Source organism: Polistes dominula, unplaced genomic scaffold (assembly GCF_049000335.1).
Source record: "Polistes dominula isolate Pdom_NZ unplaced genomic scaffold, Pdom_raw_medaka contig_73, whole genome shotgun sequence".
Classification (NCBI taxonomy): Eukaryota; Metazoa; Arthropoda; class Insecta; order Hymenoptera; family Vespidae; genus Polistes; species Polistes dominula.
The window spans coordinates 9,869,155-9,895,448 of record NW_028300951.1 but is presented as its reverse complement, the minus strand read 5'-3'; the positions used below and the strand labels follow the sequence as shown (position 1 = coordinate 9,895,448).

The 26,294-nt window shown below is 36.3% G+C and overlaps 1 protein-coding gene across 1 annotated transcript in view; it reads right to left on the bottom strand.

Annotated features, from left to right (window-relative positions):
* L (zinc finger protein Lobe) overlaps window positions 1-26,294 on the bottom strand; it is a 51,799-nt gene that overhangs the window by 19,062 nt on the left and 6,443 nt on the right. The window contains 3 exon segments of the mRNA XM_015323812.2: window positions 13,111-13,182; window positions 24,188-24,250; window positions 24,489-24,569. Coding sequence (XP_015179298.2) covers window positions 13,111-13,182; window positions 24,188-24,250; window positions 24,489-24,569 — 216 coding nt within the window.

Sequence of the window (26,294 nt, the reverse complement as noted above, 5' to 3'; positions counted from 1 at the left end):
CTGGCTGGTAAGGTTCGTCTCGACGGACTGTGGGAAGAAATTTCTTTCTTTGCTTTTGTCGATGGCCTATTTTCACTTCTTTTCAAAACGAATCACGATGAATTGCAATATCATAGATAAAGAAAATCATTGTTTTATAAACAGTATTTCAACATATGGATATTATTTTGTTAAATCAAGTGAGAAAATAGTTTAGCGAGTAAATCGAAATGAAATGAATAAAGTAAGATTTGAAAAAGGTCCACAATCGCGTCCTTGTGTAGTTTCGTATATGAGAACAAGGACAAAATGAGAGGATGATAGTTGAACGGGTGTGAAGAAGAGAGAGAAAGACAGAAAGAGAGAGAGAGAGAGGGAGAGAGAGAGAGAAAGAGGGGTAGCGCATATCATCTTAAAGTTTAATTGAGTCTTGGTCTCGTAGGAACGAAGCCTCAGAGCCAATCTTACTCGGTGCTGAGGCCCCAAGGGGTTGTAGGGGGTCCTGCCGTTTCTACACTCTCCCTTCTCTTCTCACGACGAACCATGGCGTTTTGTCGATTCTCAAGAGGACATCCGGATATCTCTTGATGCGACCTCCTTTCAAGTACATTCGTCTTCGGTTAAACTCGTACAGGATCGAAAGATCTCTACGTAGATAATATTTTCTTTAGATGACTTATACATACAAGTATTTTTTTTTATTCTAATAATACAAATGTAGATAAGTAGATAAAGAATAATCGAAGGGTTTGACAGTTTTCGTGGTGTGAGCTAATATACGGAATTAGTATTGCTAGCTTTACTAAATTGTTAATTTTAATTTAACTAAAGAATCATCAGTATAGCTAGTTTTGCAAACTTATAAAGTTCATCGTAATGATCATTTTATTTTTGATTTTAACAAATTTTACGTTAAAATTTGTATATGCATTTCCAAGTGTAATTTTCGTTGGATTGAAATATTTGACACTAGGATTAAAAAAAATGAGGATAGGCGGTAAAAGAATGTTGAGAGATTTGTATGATAGCCGAAACTCGATGGCGAGGAGATTAAGCTCGACTCGAAGATAACGGTGAATACGGTACGCGTCTGGAGTTGGAATTAACGCGGGATGGAGTAGTAGTAGGAGATGGGGTGGCTTTTGCACGGACCCTCTCCCTCTCCCTCTCCCTCTCTCCATCTCTCTCTGCTATTTTCTCTCGTGGGATACGGTGTAATTCATCGCAAGAGGCTGCTCGTCCCCGACCCTTCTCTCTTCCTCGACGATCCTCCACTGCCACCAACCAGTACTAAAGTCGGCTTGCTGCTCTAGGGCGAGTACCGAATTAGTTGTAAATGTTTAAACTTTCTTTCGAGTAAGTGTTCTCATTTTAGCCTTGCTTTCGAACTTACTTCAAAATCTTGTGTAAGATCTTTTCTCTTTTCCACGTTCATCAACTTTTCACTCATTATTAGCGATCTTTCTTACCTTCTTTTTTTTTTTTTTTTAAAGTGTCTTAAATATAAAAAAAGAAATTTATATTTTAAAAGTAAAAATTAAATGTTCGTAATCAATCCAAATGATGCGTTTCTCTCCCGTGTCCAATTCTATTCATCGAAAATTTTGAATGACAGAACTTAGAATGCGGATGAATTTGATCTGTTCTTTAGTATAAAAAAAAAAAAATTAAAAAAAAAAAAGCGGTACCTAATTGCAGCAAAAAGAAAACAACATAATAATGTAGATGTTTTTTCGACGTTTAACCCACGAATCGTATTCACCTGTAAGAACGTAACCAGATACCCCAATCATCTTGTCACGGATTATAGAAGCTCGTACAAAGGGCGTCCCACAATAAACCGCCCCCGTAGGACACTAGGGTCCAAAGTATACTATGCCGATTCAAATATAATCACTATAGTCGATTCTCTCACGATAATCGTATCGAACTCTTTAGATTTATCCCGAGAAAAAAAATATATGTTACATAAGAGAAAATATTTCTATTATAGATTTGATGCAAAAAGTAAAATTTATTTTAAAAAAATAAAAAATAAAACGAATACATTTACGAATACATTTATATATATATATAAATATATTTCCTTTTTCAAGATAATCTTGATAAAAGTAATTGAAATCTCATCCACGTTTTCGAAGCCGATCCTTAGAGAATATACCTCGAAGGTTTCAAGAAAGGACAAAGATGTGCCCTTAGGATTTTGGTACCGATCACGGTGTGTGCCTTGGGTTCATACTTTGTTTTATACCCCTGTTATATCGGGTTACGTGTACCACCTAATGCCTGCTATATAAAGGAGACACAGTAGGCTCCATCGGTTCTCCACGGACAGGATATCCATTCTATATTATATTAAATCGTGAACCGGCTCCTTTTCTCTCTCTCTTTCTTTCTCTCTCTCTCTCTCTCTCTCTCTCTCTCTCTCTCTTTCTCCTTCCTCTAACATACGGAATGGAATCATCGAGCAAAAGGGGTGGCCTCGAGAGGGGCACGAAGAAAGGGCGGTTCTGATTTTTGTCTTCGCACAGTCCATTGTGAGTTACCGCTCGTGGGACATCCGATATGCGTTCTTCGAAATGCGTCACTAAACGTACGAAATGGAGCGAAACCAAACGATCGGTTGTACCCTTCCTGGAAACTTTAGAACATCCGCCGGATTCATCGATCTCTCACCCTCTTCCCTATCGTCTAAATAGTTTTACTATTTCTTTTTCTAGTTTCTTACTTGGATAATTACTCATTCGTGAGTAATTTTCTTCTGACGACAAAAATTCCTACAAGTTCCTTCAATTTAAAAAAAAAATGAAGAATCATTAAAATCTAATTTATTTTAAATACGTCATAGGTTTGACTAAAATGTACCCCGTATTAGTTTAATAACCCCTTAGCATACAAATTAAATGAAACTTGATGCAACTGAAAAATACTATTTAATTTCGCTCATCTGAAAACAATTACGTGATAGCTGATAAATAGTACATTTTAATTTGAAATTTGAATTATTATTAATCAGATTTATATTAAACAAGGAACATCTAAATAAAATTACAAAATAATAATTTAATAGTTCTCTACTGTATGGAATATATGGGCCATCTTGAACGTTATAAACAAACAAGAATCGACACACGAGTGAAGCAACTATGTAATCTAATTGTCAACTGCACGCCTATGCCGAAAAAAGCTCTTGACGAGTTTGACTCGTCATTGTATGTCAAGGGGTTAAATGATTAAATAATTTGATCGATTTTAGAAAGAAATCTATGTCGGTTCTGTACTTAAATGTTAAGTACTTTGCCATTATGGGTTGTGTCCGGTCTTGTTTACGAGAATTTTAGCATAATATTGTAGAAAAGGAAGGCCGATGTCCGAACCAAGAGTATCTTGACTTTCTAGAAAGAGATAGAGGATAGAGGTGTGTATCCAGGAAGAACAGGCGATGGTGTTTCTACTCTCTTGGGATAAATGGAATGGGTAGAACTGAAAGAGCGTCCAATTGGTGCCCAGGGTGCATTTGCGTCTAATTCAATGCATTATACCCCTACTACGCGGTCGCCAGGAGCGATTCTCGACGACTAGGAAGCATCCGGGGCAGCACGACATTGCCTTGCCTCTGGCTAACCACCCAGCGAAAGCTCCTGTGGCTTCTCTCTCCTACCTGCGAATCGATCTCTATGTGTGTGTGTGTGTGTGTGTGTGTGTTAGACGACCCTTTGCTCTGACCATTTCCTCGGTCTCACATTATTACCTTGCCGCAAACGAAATTATCGCATCTCCAAGAATCTTAATTGGTTTCCATGCACTGGATATTCCTGATTGAGATGATCGATCTATCGATTTTATCGATTAAGAGATGGAATCTATAATAATTATTTCTATCTATTCGAATAAGTTATATACGAATAGTGAGAGAGAAAGAGTGGGAAAAGTCTACTAATTTTTTCTCATATTATATATTAATAAATTAAGTCAATTGTTCCAATGATTATTGATCGAACCTTTTGTTTAAATTTCTTTGACTAAAATAACAAAAAAGCAAATAAACTTTTCGATTCCCAAAAGAATAACTCATTCTAGTCGTAGGAAAAACCAATTTCCGTGGCGAACGTTTCTCGTTGGTACATTTCTTTCAAGGACGTCTCTATCTATCTCGTCTGAGAACGCGAATAAGAAGAGAAGAGAAGAGAAGAGAAGAGAAGAGAAGAGAAGAAAGAGAAGAGAAGAGAACTGAGAGGATTCTCGAAGGATAGGAAAAGCATGGACCACGGGATCGAGCGAAGTGAGTGCGATAAGAAGACACCCGCAGGTGTAATTATGATTACCGCAGTGCAGAGAAAGACGGAGTATTGCGGAGCTCGTATGGCAGCCATGGGATCGTGGGAAATAGGAATCCTCGAACGGCACTTTCGCGACTCCGTTCTTCCTACCAGCTAAAGCCGACCACCAACAACGCTGTTTTCCGATTGTTGGTCCCCTGGACTTTCCCTGTGGCTTCCTCTATTCTAACCGACTGTGCTTCTTTGCACTCTCTTTTCAAATTCCATTGCCTCGACATTACACACATACACACACACACACACACACACACACATATATATATATATATATATATATATATATATATATATATATATACATACACACAAATTTCAGCTACCGTAGCTTTCTTATGAAAATATTTGTCTCGATTCATTTCGATCCAGTGAACTTATGAAACACTTTTTTGTTTTTTTGTTTTTGTTGGATCTACCTATCTTATTTTTCTATAATCGGACAAGCCTCTCATTTATAGCGATTTATTTATATCACCATACGAGAAACCAAGAAGTAATATAAATTATGCAAATGGTATTCTGTGTTATGTAGAAATTATGTTAACAATGTATCGTGTTACAGAAGAGTTGCTTGGAAATAATTTATCTTCAAAATGTACTCGACCAATTTTTTATAGTGTTAGTATGTCTCTGATCGCGTGTATATATATATATATATATATACAAACGAATATATGGAGAGAGAAAGAAGAGAGAAAGAAAAATTAGTGTGGGTTCCATTTAGAGAAAGGGGAGTCGTTCGTTTCTCTACTGTAACAGTTAACACAGCTGAGTTTTTCCAGCATGGACCCCATGGGTCTTGACTATAGCACCCAGAGGTCTCGTTTCGGCCTATGCTTTATACTTAACCACCTTTGTTTCCTCGTCTATTTTGTTTCTCCGAGGAGATCAGAGAAATCCAGGAGAAACTTCGTTTCTACTAACTAACAACAGGAATTAGACATATCCAAGTAAACCTTACGAATGTCTTCTTGTCCAACAGTCATACAAGAGAAAACGATAGAAAGACATTTGTATGTTTTCTTTCTATGTTCTTGCATTTTAATTGGATCCCAAGGTATTTATTTTCTTATCAAGTTATGGATCTATACCAACCGTTAACTTCTACAACATGATATAGAAAAAAATAATACAAGACAGTGATCGATCTATTTCATTCGTTTAAAGTAGTTTCACCCTAAGCCAATGTCAACCTTGCGAATCTTGTTTGTCTTATTTTTAGGTATCGTTTGGTCGAAGAAATTTAATGTTCATCCATACTTGCTTAAAAAAAAAAAAAAATGAAAAAAATATGATCGATAAAGTCAAAGATTCAATGATTGTTTATTTGTTCGACGGATAAGATCGGTCCATTTTTCAAACTAATAATATGATTTGAATTTTCAACAAATATGATCGTTCAATCGTTTTCAATTTAAAATAACATTGTGAATGAACCTTAAGAAAATCGTCCCTACTGTTGTCTTGTTTCGATACATCGCTTCGAATCGACTCCTTATCCATCATCCCAATGGCTTTTGCCAAAACAAAACGAGAGAACGAGAAGCTTTCTTCTCCTCTCGACGATGAGTTTTGATATTATATTATTTTTTTTAAAAAGAATATTATAACTTCATTCTCTATAATTATAAAGATCGAGATATTTTATTTTGAATATAAAAAGTTAAGTGTCCCGAAATATTGATATCCAATAAAAATAATAGAAATTGAACGTGCCTAAGTTTTTAAATATTCATGGTGTTTGGCACGTTTACGATCGATTTCGAATACGTAGGAATAGATGTACGTAATACATTGTACACGTATGGTTGGTCTGCAATAAGGCCGCAAAACGGAGTTTTCTCAACGTAACGCGAATTCAATTAGCCGTAAGCGTTTCTTTGCGGTCGACACGTGGGCGAGGGCGCATAATGCGTACGCGTATTCTCGATGAACAGAGAGAAAGAGAAAGACGATAGTTTCTATAGGAAAGATAAAGAAAAAAAAAAGAAAAAGAAAACTAAGAAGAAGAAGAAGAGATTTCAAGAGCCTGCATCAACGTTTCTCCAAGAGAGAAGGACACGCCAGTTACCAGGAGTGTGAGCTCACCGCGATCCTGAGGTCGCATCTTCTCCTTCCACCAAAGGGCAAATTGCTTCGATCCTTGTCTCAACTGCCCTCAAACCGCAATTGCTTAAGAGCTAGCAATTAAACGGCTCGCACCACCACCACCACCACCAACACCACCATCACCAAGAATATCCTTAAGGGGTCTTTGCCTTCCAAGCATACATATTCCCTGACTACTTTCTTTCTTTATTTCAATAGCCGATCTTCGGAAGAAAGTTTGGCGCTACATTCGCATATCTTTATTTGTAATATTTTCATATTTTCTATTAGCATACTCACATGATATACCATGGTATTTACCTATATTATAATCGAATAAAAATGTGTAGAGTCAGCATCGATAATAATACTCGTAAGAATTTCAAATGCAGATACGAAATGACGTTGAGAAAATCATCTACCGTTTTGATCTTATCCTTAAGCAAATTTATTAATTGGATACGTTTTAATCTATACTTCGATATTACGAAAGAAAATTTTCTAAATGTTAGTAGTCCGTTAGAAAAGTTTGAAAAGGAAGAATGGAAGAAGAAGAAGAACAAGAAGAAGAAGAAGAAGGATGGAGAACGTTGTTGTTCCTATACTTCGTAATTTTCTATGAAGAGAAAGGATCGGCATTGAGATCTGCGGTTTGTTCCACGATAATAGTAAAGGATATATATCCTTCGTGTTATGCGAAGTACTTGTGAGAGATACGTTCTAACTATAGCCAAAGCTTTAAACGTTTAAGCATCCTTCGGAGTAATCTGAGCATTAACTCGATGGAATTTCAATGGAAGCTAGTCGATCCTTAAGTGGCTCTTACATTACAACGATTTATCGACTACTTCTTACTTCATTTTGTCTCTCTCTCTCTCTACATATATATATATATATTCTTTTAAATTAAAAAATTATATTGAAATGACGACAGATAGATAGATTGATACGCAAAAATTACTAGACTTGTAATTGCAACTATTAACCTATAAAATCTCAAGAAAAGTATTCCAAAATCACCGAGAAAATAAATTAAGATGATGTTCAATCTGATTGAATCTATCGATCTATCGATCAAGTTTCAATATAATAAAGATGAAAGAAAAGAAATAGGAAAGGAAAGCAGGAGTAGGGTTCAGAAGGTGGTGTTTTCCGCGAGAGGAGAATCCTCGAGAAGAGAAATAAGAAGAAGAAGAAGAAGAAGAAGAAGAAGAAGAAGAAGAAGAAGGAGTAGGAACACGTCGGCGTGTCGGTCTTCTGAAGGAGACAAGGTGTAGGTCGGCAGATTTTATCACATAGGACATTCCTGTGCACGGTACGTCCATCCGACTGGCCTTAACTCCGTTTTGTATTTCGTTTACGCGCGGTATAACGTCTCGCGGTCTTATGTATCTATCTCTGGACGATGATGACACCGAGAAGAGGCTTCTCCTTCGATGATGCGTATTCGCAACACACGAGACAACTAATATATCAAAATGGATGAAGGTAAGCAAAATAATACGAGGATAACACAAATATCTTTTTTAAAAATGAAACATGATGAATTCGGTTGAACGATTACAGAAACAAAAATATAATAAAATCTCAAACGTAAAGAGAGAAAAAGAGAGATAGATAAATAGATAGATAGATTGAGAGAGGGAGAGAGAGGTTCGAAAAACTGGGACAAGGTTTTCTTCAAACACATTTGTACGAGACGATATACGGTTGATACGGTTACTCACTCGTATATGTCACAAAGCACAGTGAGCAAGCGAATGAGTGAAAAGGAACCGCTCGTTCGTTTTGCATAACGCGTTTCAAAAAAAAAAGAAAACAACCTGCCACACCTGAAATGTATATTCTCTCAGCCGGTTCTATCTTACGTCGTCATTTCTTAATATCCTACCGATTCTTACTGAACCTAAAGCAAAATCTACAAAATCATTTCAGTCACGAATGTTGAGATCCATAAAAAAGGAAAAAAGAAATAAAAAAAGATTATTTCAATTAAAAGTAATTACTTTTTTTCAAGGATATTTCATTCTCCAATTATAATTCGTATGATTGAACTAAATCTACATTATATTGTCCAAATATATAGGAACCTGTGTATATGTTTCTAAGTCTATTTATCTCTCTCTCTCTCTCTCTCTCTTGAATATTCCATCAATGCTATAAAACAGAAGCATACATAGAATTTGAGATATACGTAATGAGCGTGTTGGTCAATGAACGTCGAAACACCCAAGTACAGTGGAAAACATAATCCAAGTGGGATGGGAGGGTCGAGAGAAGAGAAGGGTAATGATGATTACCGAGCACTCAGCTTGGCTAGGATTAATTTAATGGTACTATGTGTCCAGTAGGATGGTTATAGCGAAACATAGTTAGTGATCGTTAACGATAGCCTTTCAGCGCTTTCGAAATTCACCAGAGAGTAAAATCGAATGAGAGGATCTAAATGATTTTTCTTCGAACATTTTCCTTCAATTTCTTTACATTTTCACGGGTAAACGAAACGATAAGATACAACGTCGAAAAGCCAACGATAACGCGGAATCGTCGAGCTGCTGGCGCACTGGCCGCTCTTCGGTAAAACTTTCTTTTTCTTTCTTTCTTTCCTTCTTTCTTTCTTTCTTTCTTTCTTTCTTTCTTTCTGTGTAAGAATTCTTCGGAGGCGGCCTGGGTAAAGTTTTCACCTAAATTCCCATGGGTGCCGTGAGAGAAAAAGAAAGACAAGGAAAGAAAAGAAAGGAAAAGAAAATAAAAGAAAAGAGAAGGGATGGGGAGGGGGGAAGGAGAAGGGGAAGGAAAGAAAGCGCACAGTAGCACCTCGACGTCGTTTTTCGCTACCAACCCCACTCTTCCAACCCTCCTTTTCTCAACTCCCACCTATCCCTTACCCCCCACTACTCGCAGCTAGCTTTTCTTCAAGAACTCATACCTACGTATATACAACACACCATCACAGTAAGATTATTCTCTCGTGTGTACGCACACGTACGTGCGAGATCGCAAGCGCAAATGTGCGTGCTCTCTCGCGGTATTCACGTGAGAAAACTCCCTGGAGAAATAACCGGCTTGTATGTAATGTACGCCGAGGTATTGTAAGGGGGTGTAAAGGCGCCCGTACAACCCTTCTCCTTCCACCTTCAACGAGAAATAAAAAAAAAAAGGAAGAAGATACTGCTTGAATTTTTATCTTTACAGGTGTGACAGATCCTCGTTTCTATTTCTTTTTCTTTTATCTAGTGTCTTCTTTTTCTATCCTATTATTTAATTATGCTTCTAACAAATAATTCCATCTATCCATTGACATTACAAGTAAGACTGGGTCTCAATTTCTTTCAAGAATTCGTATCAATGAATCAATTTAACTTTGTTTTCTGAAATTTCCATAACAAGTTGTTTTTTACAAGTTTAGATTATCAAGCCAACGCTCAACCCCTATTAATCGCGTTTTACGATAAGCAGAGGATACTGTGGATGTATTCTAACCCCCATCCACAGGGGATAATTAGCTGTTATACTTTTATTTATAAGTAATTATAAACATGTATGATACAAATTTTGTTTACAGAATAATTAAAATAGAAATGTAAAAGATTTATGAGACGTGAATTAAATAGTAATTTTAAAATTAATAAATTCCTTTCTTACCGACAACGCGACGCACAGTGGAAGAAAATCAAATTAAAAAGTTAAATCGGTTCCATCGACAGTCGGTAAGGCAGAGAACTTTTCTTCGTCGTTGGGTAAATACAAGTCATTTAAATATTTATATAACATATATATATGATTTTGTTTAATCAACTAATATTAACATTCAAATGATCTTTTTTCATAGATAAACAAATCAAAGTATAAAAGTTGAATTACATCGTGAAATGTAAATGCAAATATATAACAATGATAAAAGCAAAAGTAAGATAAAGGTAGGAGTAACTTTAACTGGATATAATAATGAGTGAGAATTTCCTACAGTATAGCAATGTGGGAAGATTATTAAATAATAATAACACGGAGAGATGCCTGGCGGACATTTAAAGTGCTCGTCCATGTCCACGTCCGTCCTCGCTAATTATCGCCAACTCCGATGCGAATGACCATTCACTGAATTTCATCTCATCCTTTGGACACATATACAGGGATCATTCTCCTCTGTTAGCTATTTTAGATTTATACGAACGAACTAACATTATTTTTTGATTTTATCGATATCAGTAATCAAAATTGTCACGTGTTAATAATAAATAATAATATCAAAATATCCAATATGAAGTTACGTGTAAGATTTAATGTGAATTTGTTAAATATACTTAATAATATATAGAGAAATGTATTTTTTATCGTCTATATTAAACATCCGTAGTTATTCGATCGATTCTATTTATTGTACCCATACACATAGGGTCTGTCTACACAAGAGTTAGACTGGTCCATTCGAATAATGAATGATGAGGTCGGAGCTTTCTGGATGTCCAAAGACGGACTCGAGTTAAATTTTCAACGTGTCAACCGAGACAGTAATACATTGCCTGGAACCATACAGAATGGGAGAATATGTAATAATAATGGTAATAATGGTATTTAGAAATAGAAAGCATATATCAATTTATCCTGAAAACATTAACGATTATTAATCAAATTAGTTGAAAATCTATACGAAAAAGAAAGATAAACAAGTATAGGTGTATCTTTATTGGAAGTTGGTAATTTAGGTGACACAGGCAAGAAAGAAAAGAAAAAAGGGAGGGGGGGGTTAAATTAAGAAGAAGAAAGAAGGGAACAACAGCTTCGGGCAATCTCCGAAAAGAGAAAAACGAGTCGAATGCCCGTAATGCGAGGTGCTTAAAGTTGCAATGGGTCTCGGGGGTATAAATGGAGAGGGAGAGGGAGAGAGAGAGAGAGAGAGAGAAAGAGATCGAGTGACTGACTGACTGGAACCAAAAAGATGCGACCCGCCTAAGAGATTGGGATCTTCGCGAATCCGAGAAAGCCCATCGGGACCTTCGCTTGCATCGTTCTTCGAGCTGATTTTAGATCGAAACTGCTTCTTCCTGATACGTCTATGAGCTACGATAAATGCGAGAGTCGAAGGTCACCCTATTGTCTTAATGATCCGAAAGGTCCATGGAAAAGGATGGATCTTATCGTGAAGAGATAACATTTGAACAAGGATCCTTTTCTAAAAACTTGTCTCTTGTTCTTTTTTCTAAAAGATTGATAAATTAAATAAAAGATATAACACACAATAAATGGACATATTAAGAAAAATTTCAAGATAAATCCATATATTCTCCGACGAAAATATAAAGTAACTTGGGAATAGAAAATTTTCCCCAAGATGCCTTCAAGAAACGAAACACGTTTGGACGACTCTATGTTAACTATAACTCTCTGTGAATCTTAAAGGGAGTTTGCAAGTGCCTTCGTGAGAAACCTAGCCAAAGTACTACTTCGTTGTGAAAGAGAAGACTAGAGACATAGAAAGACAGAAATAGAGGGAGGGAGGGAATGTAGAGAAAGAGAGAAAGATTAAGGTAAAGACAGAGACAGGAAACAAGCTTGAAGGGTTAATTAAGTGTTTGCTCGTCCGACAAGCTCAGCCTGCGTATCTCTAAGAACAAACTGCCCCTGCATGTGCAATCGTCTGGTAACCAGCATTAAATGTACTCCCTTCGTACTAACTTTAACCAGTATACTAACTAAAACATTCTCTTTGTATATCTTCTTACAACAAAACACGTTGGTTTTTATTTCTATTTTTGTGGTCAAACATATATATATACTAGGGGAGCCCCGCCACGCGTTGCTGTGGCTCACAATCAGTCCGATGCACACGTCTTTAAGTCAACGAATTACCTTATACCGCCATCTGTTAGAATCTTATCGAACTAACAAAGATTATCATGACTCTTTGTTAATAAACAAATAATTCGCAACAAAATAATATTGCGATTATAAATTGAGATATATACTATCCTATCTTTCAAGTTGGATGAAACTGTACACAGTGTGTAAAATTTTATTAAAATCGATTCAGAAGTTTAGGAGTCCATTGAGGACAAACAACGTGACACGTAATTTATATATATTAAGATATATAATGAAAGGAGTTTTCCGGAATAATTGAACTATGATTAACTATCTAGTAGATATAAACTTGGAAATATGATCGTCGCTTGACCATAGGAGAAAAATGAAATTTCGAGTAAAAACGAAGTCTTTCTTATTTTTAAAATACGATCTTAAGGACGAATGTAAAGTGCGTTTAAGTCCTTTACAGTGGTCAGTACGCAGGACGGAAACTGGCACTAAAGGGACACATTTATGTCTTCCCAGGAGTACGTTAGGTAGCCTAGCTAGCCAGCTAGCCAGTGCCCAAGTCAAACCCCTCAGCCTCCGAATCGAACCCTCCTCAGCCCTCCTTCACCCCTTTAGTCGTCGACTAGTATTCGGCTTATTCGCCTAACCGGGACGTTAGTCGACTTTACTCGCTTCAAACACCACCGAATCTCAGTGTTACTTCGCGATAATCGAATTACTTTTGAATCAATCTCAAATTCCTTGAGAATTTACTTGAAATTTCAAAAAAATTAGATTGTATATATGATGTATTAATTAATTAATTAACATTTTTGTATTTCGCTTAATAATCGATCGATTTTGATTATCTAAATGTATATTTTGTATGGTCAAAGAAATAATACAAACTCACCGCTGTCGAGGCTGTTCTGATTTTCCAGATCTGGACCCTGCACGGACGATGGTCTACCGTCTTGTAAATAATCTGCAACATATACAAAAACATATGTTAGAATATTACAAATGAAACTGTATGCAGACATTTGTAACACAAATGTCTGTAACACAACTGTAATGTACTGCAGACATTTTTTTTAATGGGACTTAACATTGAAATTTCATGGGATTTGGAACGATCGAACAAAACGAATGAAATCGAATAGGTTTGTTTCGTTTTTATCCATGGTTCACCATGACTTCGTTGTAGCGTTAGTATACGCGAAAGCGTATAATACGAGAAAGGATGGAAAAGAGCGTAGAAAATCTCATGGGAGCCATACCCGAGTGATATTGGCTCCCATAGCCCATTCCTATACATCGGAGACCAGAGAACCTCACCTTGGACCTCGCGTTGAGGAAAAGCGGCCAAAATTCAAATTTCCCAAAGGAATTCGCACAACTTTAAACACAAGTTTGTGGGGAAAACAAGTACAAGGCTTGAGACGGTGATAGTCACATTGATATACGATCGATATTTTTTTTTTTAACAATTTTATCGAACGTACAGAAGAAATATCCCCCTACGATTTCTAAACGATTAGAAAAGAATGAAAAGATAAAATACAAAGCTCTGATCAAACACTATAATATATAAAATAATATTTTAAAGTTGGCACTCAAAAGCTGCTTGTGGAATTATCATTGCTCGTAAGTCACCTCTGGTAACATTGCAGCCGCATAGTTCGTGGTTTCAGAGAAGAGATAACTCGTATAAATAACCTCGGAAGTCCACGGTGTGCAATAGTCTTTTTTTACGAGTATGACTTTTGGGAGTTCCAAGGCCACGCTCGGGGCATCGGTGGTAATCAGTTTGCCGTTCATGCCGAAAATCTACGCCGAAAGAAGAATTTCATTTCGAGTTAATTTCTAAACCACTCATCTACTATCAATTTCTTTTTGATTTCGTTCGCGCAACACCGGTGTGTATTTATCATGCGCCAACGAGGGAAAAAACAAGTAGAGTATAGCATTTTTCTAACAATAAGTTCATATTCCAAGAAAAATTGGTGCTTATGAAATTGAAGATATCTCGATGGGTACTTTTGCTCGAGAATGGGATTATCGATTCTACCATAAAGTCGACTTTTCGCTGATATTATTGGATATATCTATGTGACGAGTTCCCATAAAGAAGAAGAAGAAAGAAAGAGAGACATAGTTATATGAATTTTGGGAATTCGACGTTCATGGTGAAGCTGTCAGGGAACCGGTTTTGGTTTTGTATTAGCATGTAACTCCAGCAGGAGTTGAAGTTGCGATGGCTTGTGGGTGGTTGGGTGGCTGAAGGGAGGGTAATTACCTCCTTGGGGAATCCCCTCTCCACAGCGAGGCCGAGTATAGCCCCAGCACGGGTACAGAGGCTTCCCACTGCTCCCAGTAGTCCCACGGGAACTCGACAGCGATTCTCATACGAGCTGGTGCTCAACTCGTTTCTTTATCCACGATTTCATCTTCCTCAACGATACTTCATACAATCGTTAGTTGTAATCTTAATTAATTCATCATTTTTATGCGCATTTTAAACTATTGATATTCCATCAGTAAATATATTTAGACTTTTTCACGCGATAAAATATCAAAATTAATTCGTTGTTATTGACTTTTTTTTTAGATTTATCTTCTTAACGAATTCGTTAGTTTTTTGTCGTGATTTTATGATGACACATTTGAACGAGTCCTCTCTCGTGAAAGTTATCTCCCAGAAAATATCGCTATGAAATAATCCCATCGCTTCCAGTAGTCTCTTGGGATATGGTCAGCGATTCTCATACGCACGATCTAGATTGGAGATTACATCGAAAATCTTGTAACCTTTGTGTAACCGTATAATCGTTCGACCATGAAAACTTATTTAGAAAGTTACTCGTTGGATCATTTTGACATTGGCAATATTCGCGAGTTAATGAATTTACGATCGTATTCCTATTCTTAGAGGAGTTCAAAGTAGTAATCGTAAAATAATTCGTAAAAACAAGGAAATATTTTGACGGAAAGCCGTAAAGCAACGAGGGCATTTCGTGAAGCATTCTATAATCCCTAGAGAACTTTAACGCAGTGGATCTCATTTCGTTGAAATTCAAGTTTGCATTTTTTGGCTTATACCTTTCTTCGTATTCATTGGAATTTTTCATTGTTAAATGGAGACAATCTAGGACTAAATTCTACTTCGAAATATTTCATTCAGAAAAAAATTCCATAATTCAATTTCACAAATCAACAAATATTTACATAATTATTGATTCGTTTTATGATACCTAGACTATCTATGCATAAATTCGATAATGTTGATTCGCAAAATGTTATCTGAATATAAAATATGTTTTATTACGTTTATTAGTAGTATCCATTTCTTCATTACGTCGAACCCGAATTATGTTTAATATATCATCGAAAAGATGATACTTTAGTAACAGATAACATCGACGATTTGACATCCTAACGATGATGATCCATATAATCTTGACTATCTTTTTAAATACACGCAAATATATCGTTAATCAAATTCTACTAAATGGCTATAATAAACGCTCTTTTTAAAGATCAAAAGGACAAGGTGTTACTTTTAACAAGATTAGATAAGATATTATCGAAATATCAAATCTATTTCAATCGTATTTTAATAGTAGCTTTATAAGGTATAATCAATATGACAGAATTGAATTATACACGTAATTAATCCTCTATTCGATTAAAACACCCAAATTCAGCCATGCTGACGAGCTTTTAATTGATACTCTCGACCCTATTTTCCATCTTTTCATATCTCAAGTTTAACAAGCTTTGCTCTTTTACGATTATTCAGACTAGAAAATCTTTAGGTTGTAGCACAAATCGTTCAGAAATAATAAAGACATATAGGGTAGTATTTGTATGAATTATTCTGATGATAGAGTTGTAGACATTTCACGATTACCAGTGGAAACAGCCTTTAATAATTTCTAATTACTTTCATCTGTATAAACAAAGAACTTTAGCTTTAATGTCTCAAAAGGAAGATTTTTACACAAATTGTCTATTTTTCAATAGGTTTTATTTATTACTGAAATATCAAATGATCGATGGTTGATACTTTTATTACTTTTCTACTGACTCAGAGAACAATTTAAGTAGGAGAAAGAAATTTGACTAGAATTGAAAAGAATAGTATTATCCCGAACACCCTGTAGAGTGTCATCGACACATCTCGCTGTTAAGGGTAGGTCTGTCCCAAGAGAGAACCACAAACAACAGCAATAGGCAAGCTAGAGAACCACCCTTCGGAATCCTGTAAGGTCCTAGGACCTCGATATCTTTCGAACTGCCCAACCTACACCTTTGCGAGTCTCTCATAGAAGAAAAAGAAAGAAAAAGGAAGAAGGGTAGAAGAAGAAGAAGAAAAAAGAAAGAGAGAAAGAAAGAAAGAGACTATACCCACGGGAAAAGTTTAATTTCTTTCCGAGAAAGATGGCTGTTCCTTGTACTTTGCCGCCAAGGATCGGTCTCGTGGTCGATATATATATATATGTCTCTACTAGTATATCTATGTATCTATATATATGTATATATATAATACACACACGTACGCGCGCGCGAGCACAAGGAGAGAGAAAGAGACACAGTACGGTCTCCGTAGGAATTAATTTGGTCGGATGTCCCTGCTGGGACATCTCCTCGCAGTGCCACCGAACCGTTTGCTAGCGACGACTTTTCGAACTCCTGCCAGAAACTCCGTCGAAATTGACCTCTTTATGCCAAATGCATCATTCTTTATGTCTACCGCAGCATATACATTCATTTTTAATAGTATCTAAATAGTCTATTATAATTCAAACAAATTTATACCAGGTGCGATTACGCTTGCAATGCAACTTCAAATTCAATATGCCAATGCAATATGAAAAGAAAAAAAAAACCAAACCCTAACGAATTAGAATATATATATATATGATATTAGATAGAGATAATTTTTTGAAGACCATTGTGCTATGTTCGGAAAGACTCGGTAAAAGTCGGTAGAATTCGCGTTGATATATCGCTCGAATTCGCGGTTCAAACTCGTGGGATCAACTATAAAGGGGTGCACACACCTGCGTGTCGTAAACATTGCGGATACGAGGCTATAAGCTCTCCACACGGAGATAGTTAACCGAGGAATTAGTACACTCGGCAACTCAAAATTATTGCGCTAACGCAGCTTTTGACGTCGCTTGGCTAGACGAAAGGGCAAACGCGAGCCACGGACCCTTGACGAACGCATGCGGCTTTACCGTTAAGAGCCCAGCATAAATTTTGCCGTCCGGCTAGCGGTCCGGCTAGTGACTCCCTTTGACCCTTCGCGCATGATGGACATCGTTCGTCGCTGGCTTACTTCGATCCATTCCTATCCCACCCACCCCCAAAAACCCTTATTCCTCCCTTATTAGAGAATATTTTCCTTCCTTTCTTGACAATCCCCTTTTTAGTCGAATTTTTTCTTCCCATCTATTAAAATAAGAATATCACACACAAAGAGAGATTTTTGTTTTATACGAAATAACTACGTGAACATAGCGTTCCCATTCAAGAAGATAAAAATTAGCATAAAGTTAATGCGAAATAAGTAATATTTATGTATCTATATTGTACTAGCTCGAAAGTTAAGTTGGGTTGCATTGTCCAGTCCCAAGGTACTAGAACGTTGACTCTGACGTTTCGATACGACAACCTATATTGCAAAGACATCTTTTGTGACCGCGAGAATACAATTCTTTATTTCGCAACACTATATTACCACCTCCAATGACAATAAATTTTACTATCGTTCTCTTTATGTGCCACCCAAGTAAAATGAGCTTATCGATCGGTCTCTTAGAAATGTAAAATAAAAATATGAACATGAAACTTTTGTCTCAAACATGTTACGCGCGATATTTTATTTTTATCAACGAAAACGTTTTGATGCTACTTTATCTAAAGAAATTCACAAGTTTTATAGCGAATGTTAAAGAGTTAGGGGACACAGGTGTTGGCACTAGAGATAAAAAAGTAAAAAAGAGATAGAGATAGAGAGAGAGAGAGAGAGAGAGAGTTTCAAGTACGACAAGTTATTAGCGATTCTCTCAAGTCTTACATCGCTTGAAAATTCGTTAAAGATCTTTCCCTTTCTCTGCACCAAGCATAACAGGTGATATTGCCCCACCACTTTTCTACCACTTTTTCTAAAGCTTTCAAATAAATATAGGAGGATACTTTCAAAACAACACATAACAGCTCTATCGTCAAAAAAAAAACATTTATCGAAGTATTCAAACATAGTTGGCCCTTTCAATTTTACATACGAAATATATTTTTGTTATAAAAAAAAAAAATTATACAAAATGACACTAGAGGAAACAACAAAATGTACAAGATGAGAATAAAATAGAAAAAAAGCAAAACAAGAAGTAAAGCACGGAAAAAGAGAAGAGAAGAGAAAAAAAGGCTACAGAAAACTGTTCGTGAAAACGTAGAATCTTTGCTCTTGGTCGAATCGTACGCAGGTGCAGCTGCACACGAGTTTATCGCGTCGGAGTACAATCGTATTACGTACGAGCGGGGAATGGCAGTGCCGAGAGAGTGAGTTTATAATGATGGAACGAGAAGGTCTAGTCACCCGAGACCATGTCATAATTTCTCTGTGTGCGTTTCTCGCTAGTCGGTGTATCTATTCTGTGCCGAGTAAGTGAGTGTTAGAGATGGAGAGAGAGAGAAAGAGAGAGAGAGAGAGAGAGAGAGAGAGAAAGCTCACAACGTTACTGCCCGGCTTTCTCAACGTTTCTACGTGTAATCACGCGTTCGCGTGTAATAGCGCATCCTTGTGTCCTCTCATAGACGCATACAGTTGCACATTTATACATAGAAAACACCCACGTTCTTCGATATTTCTATGTAGAAGACGAAAGATGACATTGTATGTGTACGTGTATACTAGGGATAAGGAGAGAGCAAGTAAGGATGGGATAGTGAAAGAGAGAAAGAGAGAGAGAGAGAGAGAGAGAAAGAGAACAGGGGGATGAGGGAAACACCGAGAGTCGGTCCCAAGGGATACGTAGAGCCGTGGCACGGCCCGAGGCAGCTCGTCACCTGGGACACCCTTATATCGGCGAGTACAGTCGCACCGAGAAAGTGCCTCTCCTCTCTCGTCTCCTCTCTTCACCTCTTCTCTCTACACTCTACCACTAGCAAGACTAGCACCAGCACCAACACCAACACCAACACCATCAGAACCCACCACTAGCACCGCTAGTGCTCGACCTAAAGCCGTTTTCCTTGCTCTTGATCAAGAGTCGTTTGCGAAACGACGCTGCTTTTCTTCCTTGGAAGACGACTCTCTTCTTCCGTTACTTCAATTCCAAACTTAACGATCAAAAGAAACGATTATTTTCTTCTTCTTCTTTTTCTTCTTTTCTTTAATATTTTCGTAAGTAAAAATGACAAATTAATTCTCAACAAATTCTTGATTAACTAAAAAGCATTCTTAGTAAATAGAAGAAGAATGGAGACAACAAAAAATATGAAAGAAACAAACGAGTTAAGAGTCACAGAAAGATAAAGACGAAGAAATAAAATGGAAGAAAGAGAGAGAGAGAGAGAGATAGATAGACAGGCAGATAGATAGGCAGATAGAGAGAGAGAAGGGAGAAAGAGGGGGGAGGAAGAAAGCAGAAGGATAGGAGGGCGCGAAGAGGCTGCGGGGCCAGATCCCGAGGGAATCCACGTACTCCTCTGGTGCTACCAGCACACGGGAACGCGCCAGCAAGAGAGAGAAACAGAGAAAAATATAGAGAGGGAGGGAGAGAGGGAGGGAGGGAGACCGAGTGAATAAGAGTGAGGGGAATGAAGAGGGAAAGAGGAAGGGACTAATCAGCTCGACGCATGCGCGCTGGGCTCTACTCTTGTTCCCTCGGGATTCCTCTGGCATTCCCCATAATATACCCACCCCTACTAGTTCTCTCTAACGCTGCTTCCTCCCTCTCTCTCTCTCTCTCTCTCTCTCTTTTTCTCTATCTATCCTCTTTCCCACCCCCTTTGAATGTGCCACCGTACTACAGGGCTTTCCAGCTTCCGGAAACTCACGCAACTTTTTCACTTCCTGTATCTTTACTCTTTCGTTAACCGGATGTTAATTTGTTATGAAGGCAAAATGTGAAATATTTCAAGTAACTATGATGTATAGTCACAAAAAATGAATAAAATAAAAACGAATATATATAGTAATGTTCCTTCGTAAAACTAGTTCTTTCAAATTCGTTGAAAATGTCCTTGGATAAGAGATTGAGGAAAGTCTTTATAAAAGAAAAAAAAGTTGATCTTTTGAAAATCGAAGCAATTATTGTAATTAGAGCGAGAAACAAGATGATTTACAAGAGAAAGATATTCCGAGCTGTCGAGCAATGTATAATCTCACCTTCTCTACGAGTTCTCGTTCTCCGTCACCCACCATCGGAGTCAGAGGGCTTTCCAGCCTTTTCCCGTTGGGAGTCGAGATCCCCCATTTTCTTAATGTCAGAGATTTCAATCTGTCACGAGACCAGCTTGGTAACATTTCGTTTATCCAACGAACAATTTTGAAGAATTTTACGAACTTTTTTTTAATAAATAATCGTTAAAATCCATCACCAACTTGGAAATCAATAATTCCGATGACTACAAATTTTCCGATTTAACAAAGAAAACAATAATTAAGAATCCATTAATAATATTCAAAAATAATTAAGACAAATCCTTAAAATATGAGAAATTTTTCAATATTTATTAAAGAAAGAAAAAAAAATCACACATATTATCTCGTATTAAAATATCTCAAATTAAATTGTTTATTGAAATTTCAATTTTTTATTTCAGCAAATTACGATCAAAGAAACGTCAATATAATCATAATAATACAGACACGTTTATGAAATAAGATTCATTCTTAAATGCGCTTCATAGAATATGACAAAAAATGAAAAGAGAGCGAGAGAGAGAGAGAGAGAGAGAAAAAGAAAGAAAAAAAGCAAACAAAAGGAAAAGACGATTACAAGGTACATTTTGCTGATTTTCCGAACAATCGAAGCTCACCGAGTTGTAGAGGATAAACATCGATGCACTCCTTCATCCCTTCTTCGTTATATCTCTTTTTTTCTTTCTACATATCCAACCAGCCACTCTCTAACCAATCCATTCCCTCACTTTCGGCTTCGTTCTCTTCACAATGTTTGCACTAAGGCATTAACCCACGGGATTGAAACGAAGCCAATATTCCCCGGATGATAATATAAAACATCGGAGATATACATGTATATACATACATACACATAAATGGACACACACACACACACACTTTTTCTGTATCTCTCTTTCTCTCTCTATCTCTTTTCGATCTCGATCACGATCTTTCTCTATGCAAACGTTTATTTCCAGTTGGTGCGAGCTTGTTTGGGCTCATTAGCAATCCCAAGCGATCATCACCTTTTCTTTTACTCATCTCTTTCTCTTTTTTTCTGTTTATTTTTTTTTGTGTTTTTTTTTTTTTTCATTATTATTACAGACATTAAATAGTCCGTCTATCTTTCTCTTATGTAGTTAACACTGTCGATCATTTTCACGTGCATTGTATTTTGTTCTCTCTCTCTCTCTCTCTCTATCTCTCTATTTTTTTCTCTTTTTCTCGATCTTCTCGATATCGACAAAAGCGAAATAATGACACGAAGAACAATCGTCTCGCGATGTAATTCTTTTTTCTTCAACACGAGTAAAATAGCAGAGGAACTCAAGTGGCAAAGGTATATCCCTGGATGGTAGTTTTTGTTTGTTCCGATATTTCGCACCTAAACGCGATTGCGAATGTAAAATAACTCGACGTCTTTTAAAGCTTTTTTTTTTGTCTTACGTACGTTTAAATAGTCATTTTTTATTAAAATAACGAACAAATAAATAATTAGGGGATACAATCGGTATTTTGATATAATAATATTGTAAATATAGATTTAAAAAAAAAAAAGAAAAAAAAATGAAATGTGGAAAATAAATTCGAACGCGACATTAATTATCGTTAAGTGATTAGACAAATAATGGAGGCTAAAGGGATTAACGCATTTCATGTCGTGCCAAAACCGCACGTTATTGGATTACCGAGTGTCGGAAGCGTCTTACCAACACCGTCGTGCATTCCTGGAATGATAGGAACGCACGTGCTTTGGCTTTCACGATATATAGCTATGGAATTTAGAGAAATAGAAAGCTCTATTATTTTCTTCATTAATTAATATGTGTATAGAAAATTGAAAGGATTTTTTTTTTTATAAGGGTAAATGAAAATTAATCAATTTTCAAATGTCATCGAAGAAATAGAAAAGATTATTTTTCATTAATACAAAAATTGTCCCAACTCGAGAAAAAGGGGAAAAAAAGAGATTAAGGGTTATAAAAAATAAGTACATATAGTTATTAAAAATTTGATAAAGACATTTTCCAATGTAATAAAATCTTTCTTTAGTTTAGGTAGACATTTAGGCTTTAGTACTTTTTGAAAAAAAAAAAAAAGAAAAAAACTTGTAGACAAAGTTTGATGAGGTTTCATTACATAAACTTTTTTTTATACCGACGTAATAAGGAGCGTTAGTACATGAACTGTTAGGAAGAAAGAAGATAGGAAAAAAATAAGATAAGAAGAAAGATATGAAGATAGGAAGGAAGGAAGGAAGGAAAGAAAGAAAGGAAGAAGGGAGGAAGGAAGGAAGGAAGGAAGGAAGGAAAGAAGATAGCTTGATGTTTTCAGGTGAGCAGATAGACGAGGCATCTCCCATGGGAAGTAGTGCTCTCCTCGGGGATCCAACCTCGTTCCGAGCCTTCTCCGAGCCCGCTTTACCTTCGAGTATAAAGCGCGTGCAAGTACACTTGGCGAAAGGTAACTTGAAATAATAATCGAGCCGCGTTGCTAGAGGGACGGATAAAAGATCCAGCTTCTACTCGTGGAAGGAAAGTAGTAGATACCTACCTACCTACCTACCTACCTACTCTAAAAGAGGAACAGAATCTTTCCAGACTTTTTACTCTCTATTCGATGGAAAAAGAAACTAAGTGGAAAAAAAACAGATATTCCTTAATAATATCGACAATTTTAAATAAAAGTTGTACATTTTAAAAATTATTTTTTACTAAAAATATAATACAGGTTGCCCTCCTACAGCGCGGTATCTTATAACACAGTTTCGCTATAACATGATTCATAAATTGCGGGAAATCTTCCTACAACGGGAGGCTTGCCGTCTTAAAAATACAGTGTTGCGGAAAGTATTTCTTTTCATCTCCATGATCTGAAAACAAAAGTCTCATACAACACGGTGTCACACAACACGGCATTTTCTAGGAACGTATCTACCGTGTTATAGGAGGGTTATCTATACTTTATCGCACAAAATATAACATTACAAAGATATTTTCACAGTGTTTCTTAAAATTACTAAAAACATGTGTTTCAATTTTGTCGTTCTGATAATATTTCATAAATAATTGATAAATGATCGAACGATTATTTAAATAATTGAAGAACTATTGAAATAGATTTAGAGTTTGTATAGCCATGAAAAGAAACATATCGACGAGTAAGAACGTTTATGTTAGGCTCTTCATATACCTTGCTATGCCCCATCCTATGGGACAAAGGATTCCATATTCATAAAATCTATAGTGAGATTGCAATTCCTGAGCACCTTCGAACAATGACACGATGCGTCCCAACGCATTGTTGTATTGCCGTAGCTTGAACTCAGCTGCTTGTCCCTTGAGTACTGATAAAAGTAATGCACCCGAATGCACCGAAAAAGATATCGCCTCTACGAACTATTCCACCGAATCTCTTTTCATTATTCATCGAAATACCTCGAAATTTGTGACCGTCATACGAATTTCTTCTTATAGTAGTTTTCTCTACTCTAATGTTTGACACAATTGTCATTTAAAAAAAGAGAGAAAGAGAGAGAGTATATGGAAATTATTCAAGGTTGACTCACCTTCGGAATGTCGACTAAAAGCTCGTTGTAATTCTTCTTCTTCTTCCTCGTCTTCATCCTCGGCTAAAATATCAAAATAACGCAAATAAAATATATTTACGTTTGTATATTTAATTATTTCAATGTGACAAAGTATAAAAATTAAAATAATAATTTTTAAAATAGAAACTTCTCTTTAAATAAATAAATGAAAAAGAGATAAAATATTTAAAATGAAAAATATCTAGTATCATAAATAATAATTGAAAAAACATAGTATTTATACAAGTCTATTAGCAGAAAAATATGAAATAACACTTACGTTTAATCGGAGCAGTTTCGTTATCCTGTTCAGACGCCTCCAGGACATTCTGTTCGTTGGCATCATCCCACTCTTCGTCCCCTGCAGAAAAACAAACAACCATTAATTCCATTGCATTTGCATATTATCACCGTGTAAGAAATGAAATCTGTTATATGTTGCAAAGAAAAATGACCTGGTACAAAGTTAAATAACAACAACCAAAGACAATGAAACAAATAAATAATACACTTTTTAAAATACAATTATGATATGCAATACAGAATTAACTATATGTTTATAGTCAATAATGAAATCACAACCACAAAAAATCAAGAGAAAAGAATATAAAATGATTCGAAAATGAACGAATGACAAAGACAACAAATTCGTTGAACTTTATAATTTAAAGGAGAAAGGGGCATACATGCGCATAGTCGAAAGATAAAACGGTGAGGGTGTGATGTTCGTAGCCACAAAATATATTCTCTCACGGTATATAACGTATATAGGTATATATATATATATATAGTGACGCCCATGACGCCATAGTTACAGTCGTTTGTCACATGGGACCGCAAAATTAAACTTAAAAAATCACCGCTCTGTCCACGTGGCCAACGAGTCGTTTGTTACTTGCCGTTTTCCACTTCCCTCGTTTCCTCTCGTTGCTCATTTTCCTCCCCCTCCTTCTTTTTCACCCTCGTCCTATCTCTTTTCTTTCCTCACCCTTATCAAACCACCCACGCGCCCTGTCCTTTTACTCCTCAGAGTGTAAAGAGCCAACTCTGGCCAATTTACTTCACGAACTTGCCACTTTGAGGATTGCTTGCTACTTCGAGTTCACAATTTCGAAAGGTGTCAAGCGCCTTCGTTTCGAGCAAACAAGAATATATGTTACTATCCTACCAACTTATTTTATTCAACGAATTTCTTATTGTATAACATTAAAAAATTTCGTATAATTATATTTTTCAAATTTCATTTCATCTTATTACCGAAAACTTGTTATTGTTAGTATAATTATAGAGGATTACAATACACCGCCTTTTTCATTTCTTCCATGCCACGAATGATATGGTAAATTCGATTATCGATGATATGCATTAACCGTCAAGCTAGAAACAATGACTTGCACACGAATGGAAGGAGGAAGTTGAATTTGAATATTTCAAAAGACAAGGACACCAAGAAGACTACTTACTGAAGCACCCTTCGAACCATGTCAGCCGTCAAATTCGTGACACGTAGTCTTAGTACGTATCTTCGTATGGTTGCTTTATTAGAAATTAATTATAAAAATAGTCTTTTAAAAGCAACTGGACTAATTAAAAATTTGAGGAAAGTTCTAATCAATAAATAAAAATTTTATCGTTAACAAATCAAGAAAAATCCATCATTTCGAAGAGTTTTATAGTTAAATGTCAGGTGTTAAATATACTTTTGACGTTAGCATGCAACATTATACAAGAAAATACTCGATATATCGTAAACATAGTAAACAATTTGGCTGGTGAGCTAGGAGACGATCCTAGCAAACAATAATCGTAAAGGTAAGGAGATTGGCTATCATCTTTAAGGTAACCCAAGCGTACTAGACGAATATACCTATACACCTAAGCATAAAGTAGGTAGCTTTACAAGAAGGAAACGTAATGTGCTTAGACGAAGAAGACCATTTTCAAGATGGTCTAGTAAATGCAGAAGGGTGGAAAAAGTAGCTTCGAAAGGAAACAAACCTAAGAAAGAAAGAAAAAAAAAACAGAAATAAACTTTTGAAGATACAAGTAGTAATCTCGGGTCGTTGTTAGAAGTAGAATCAGGTTC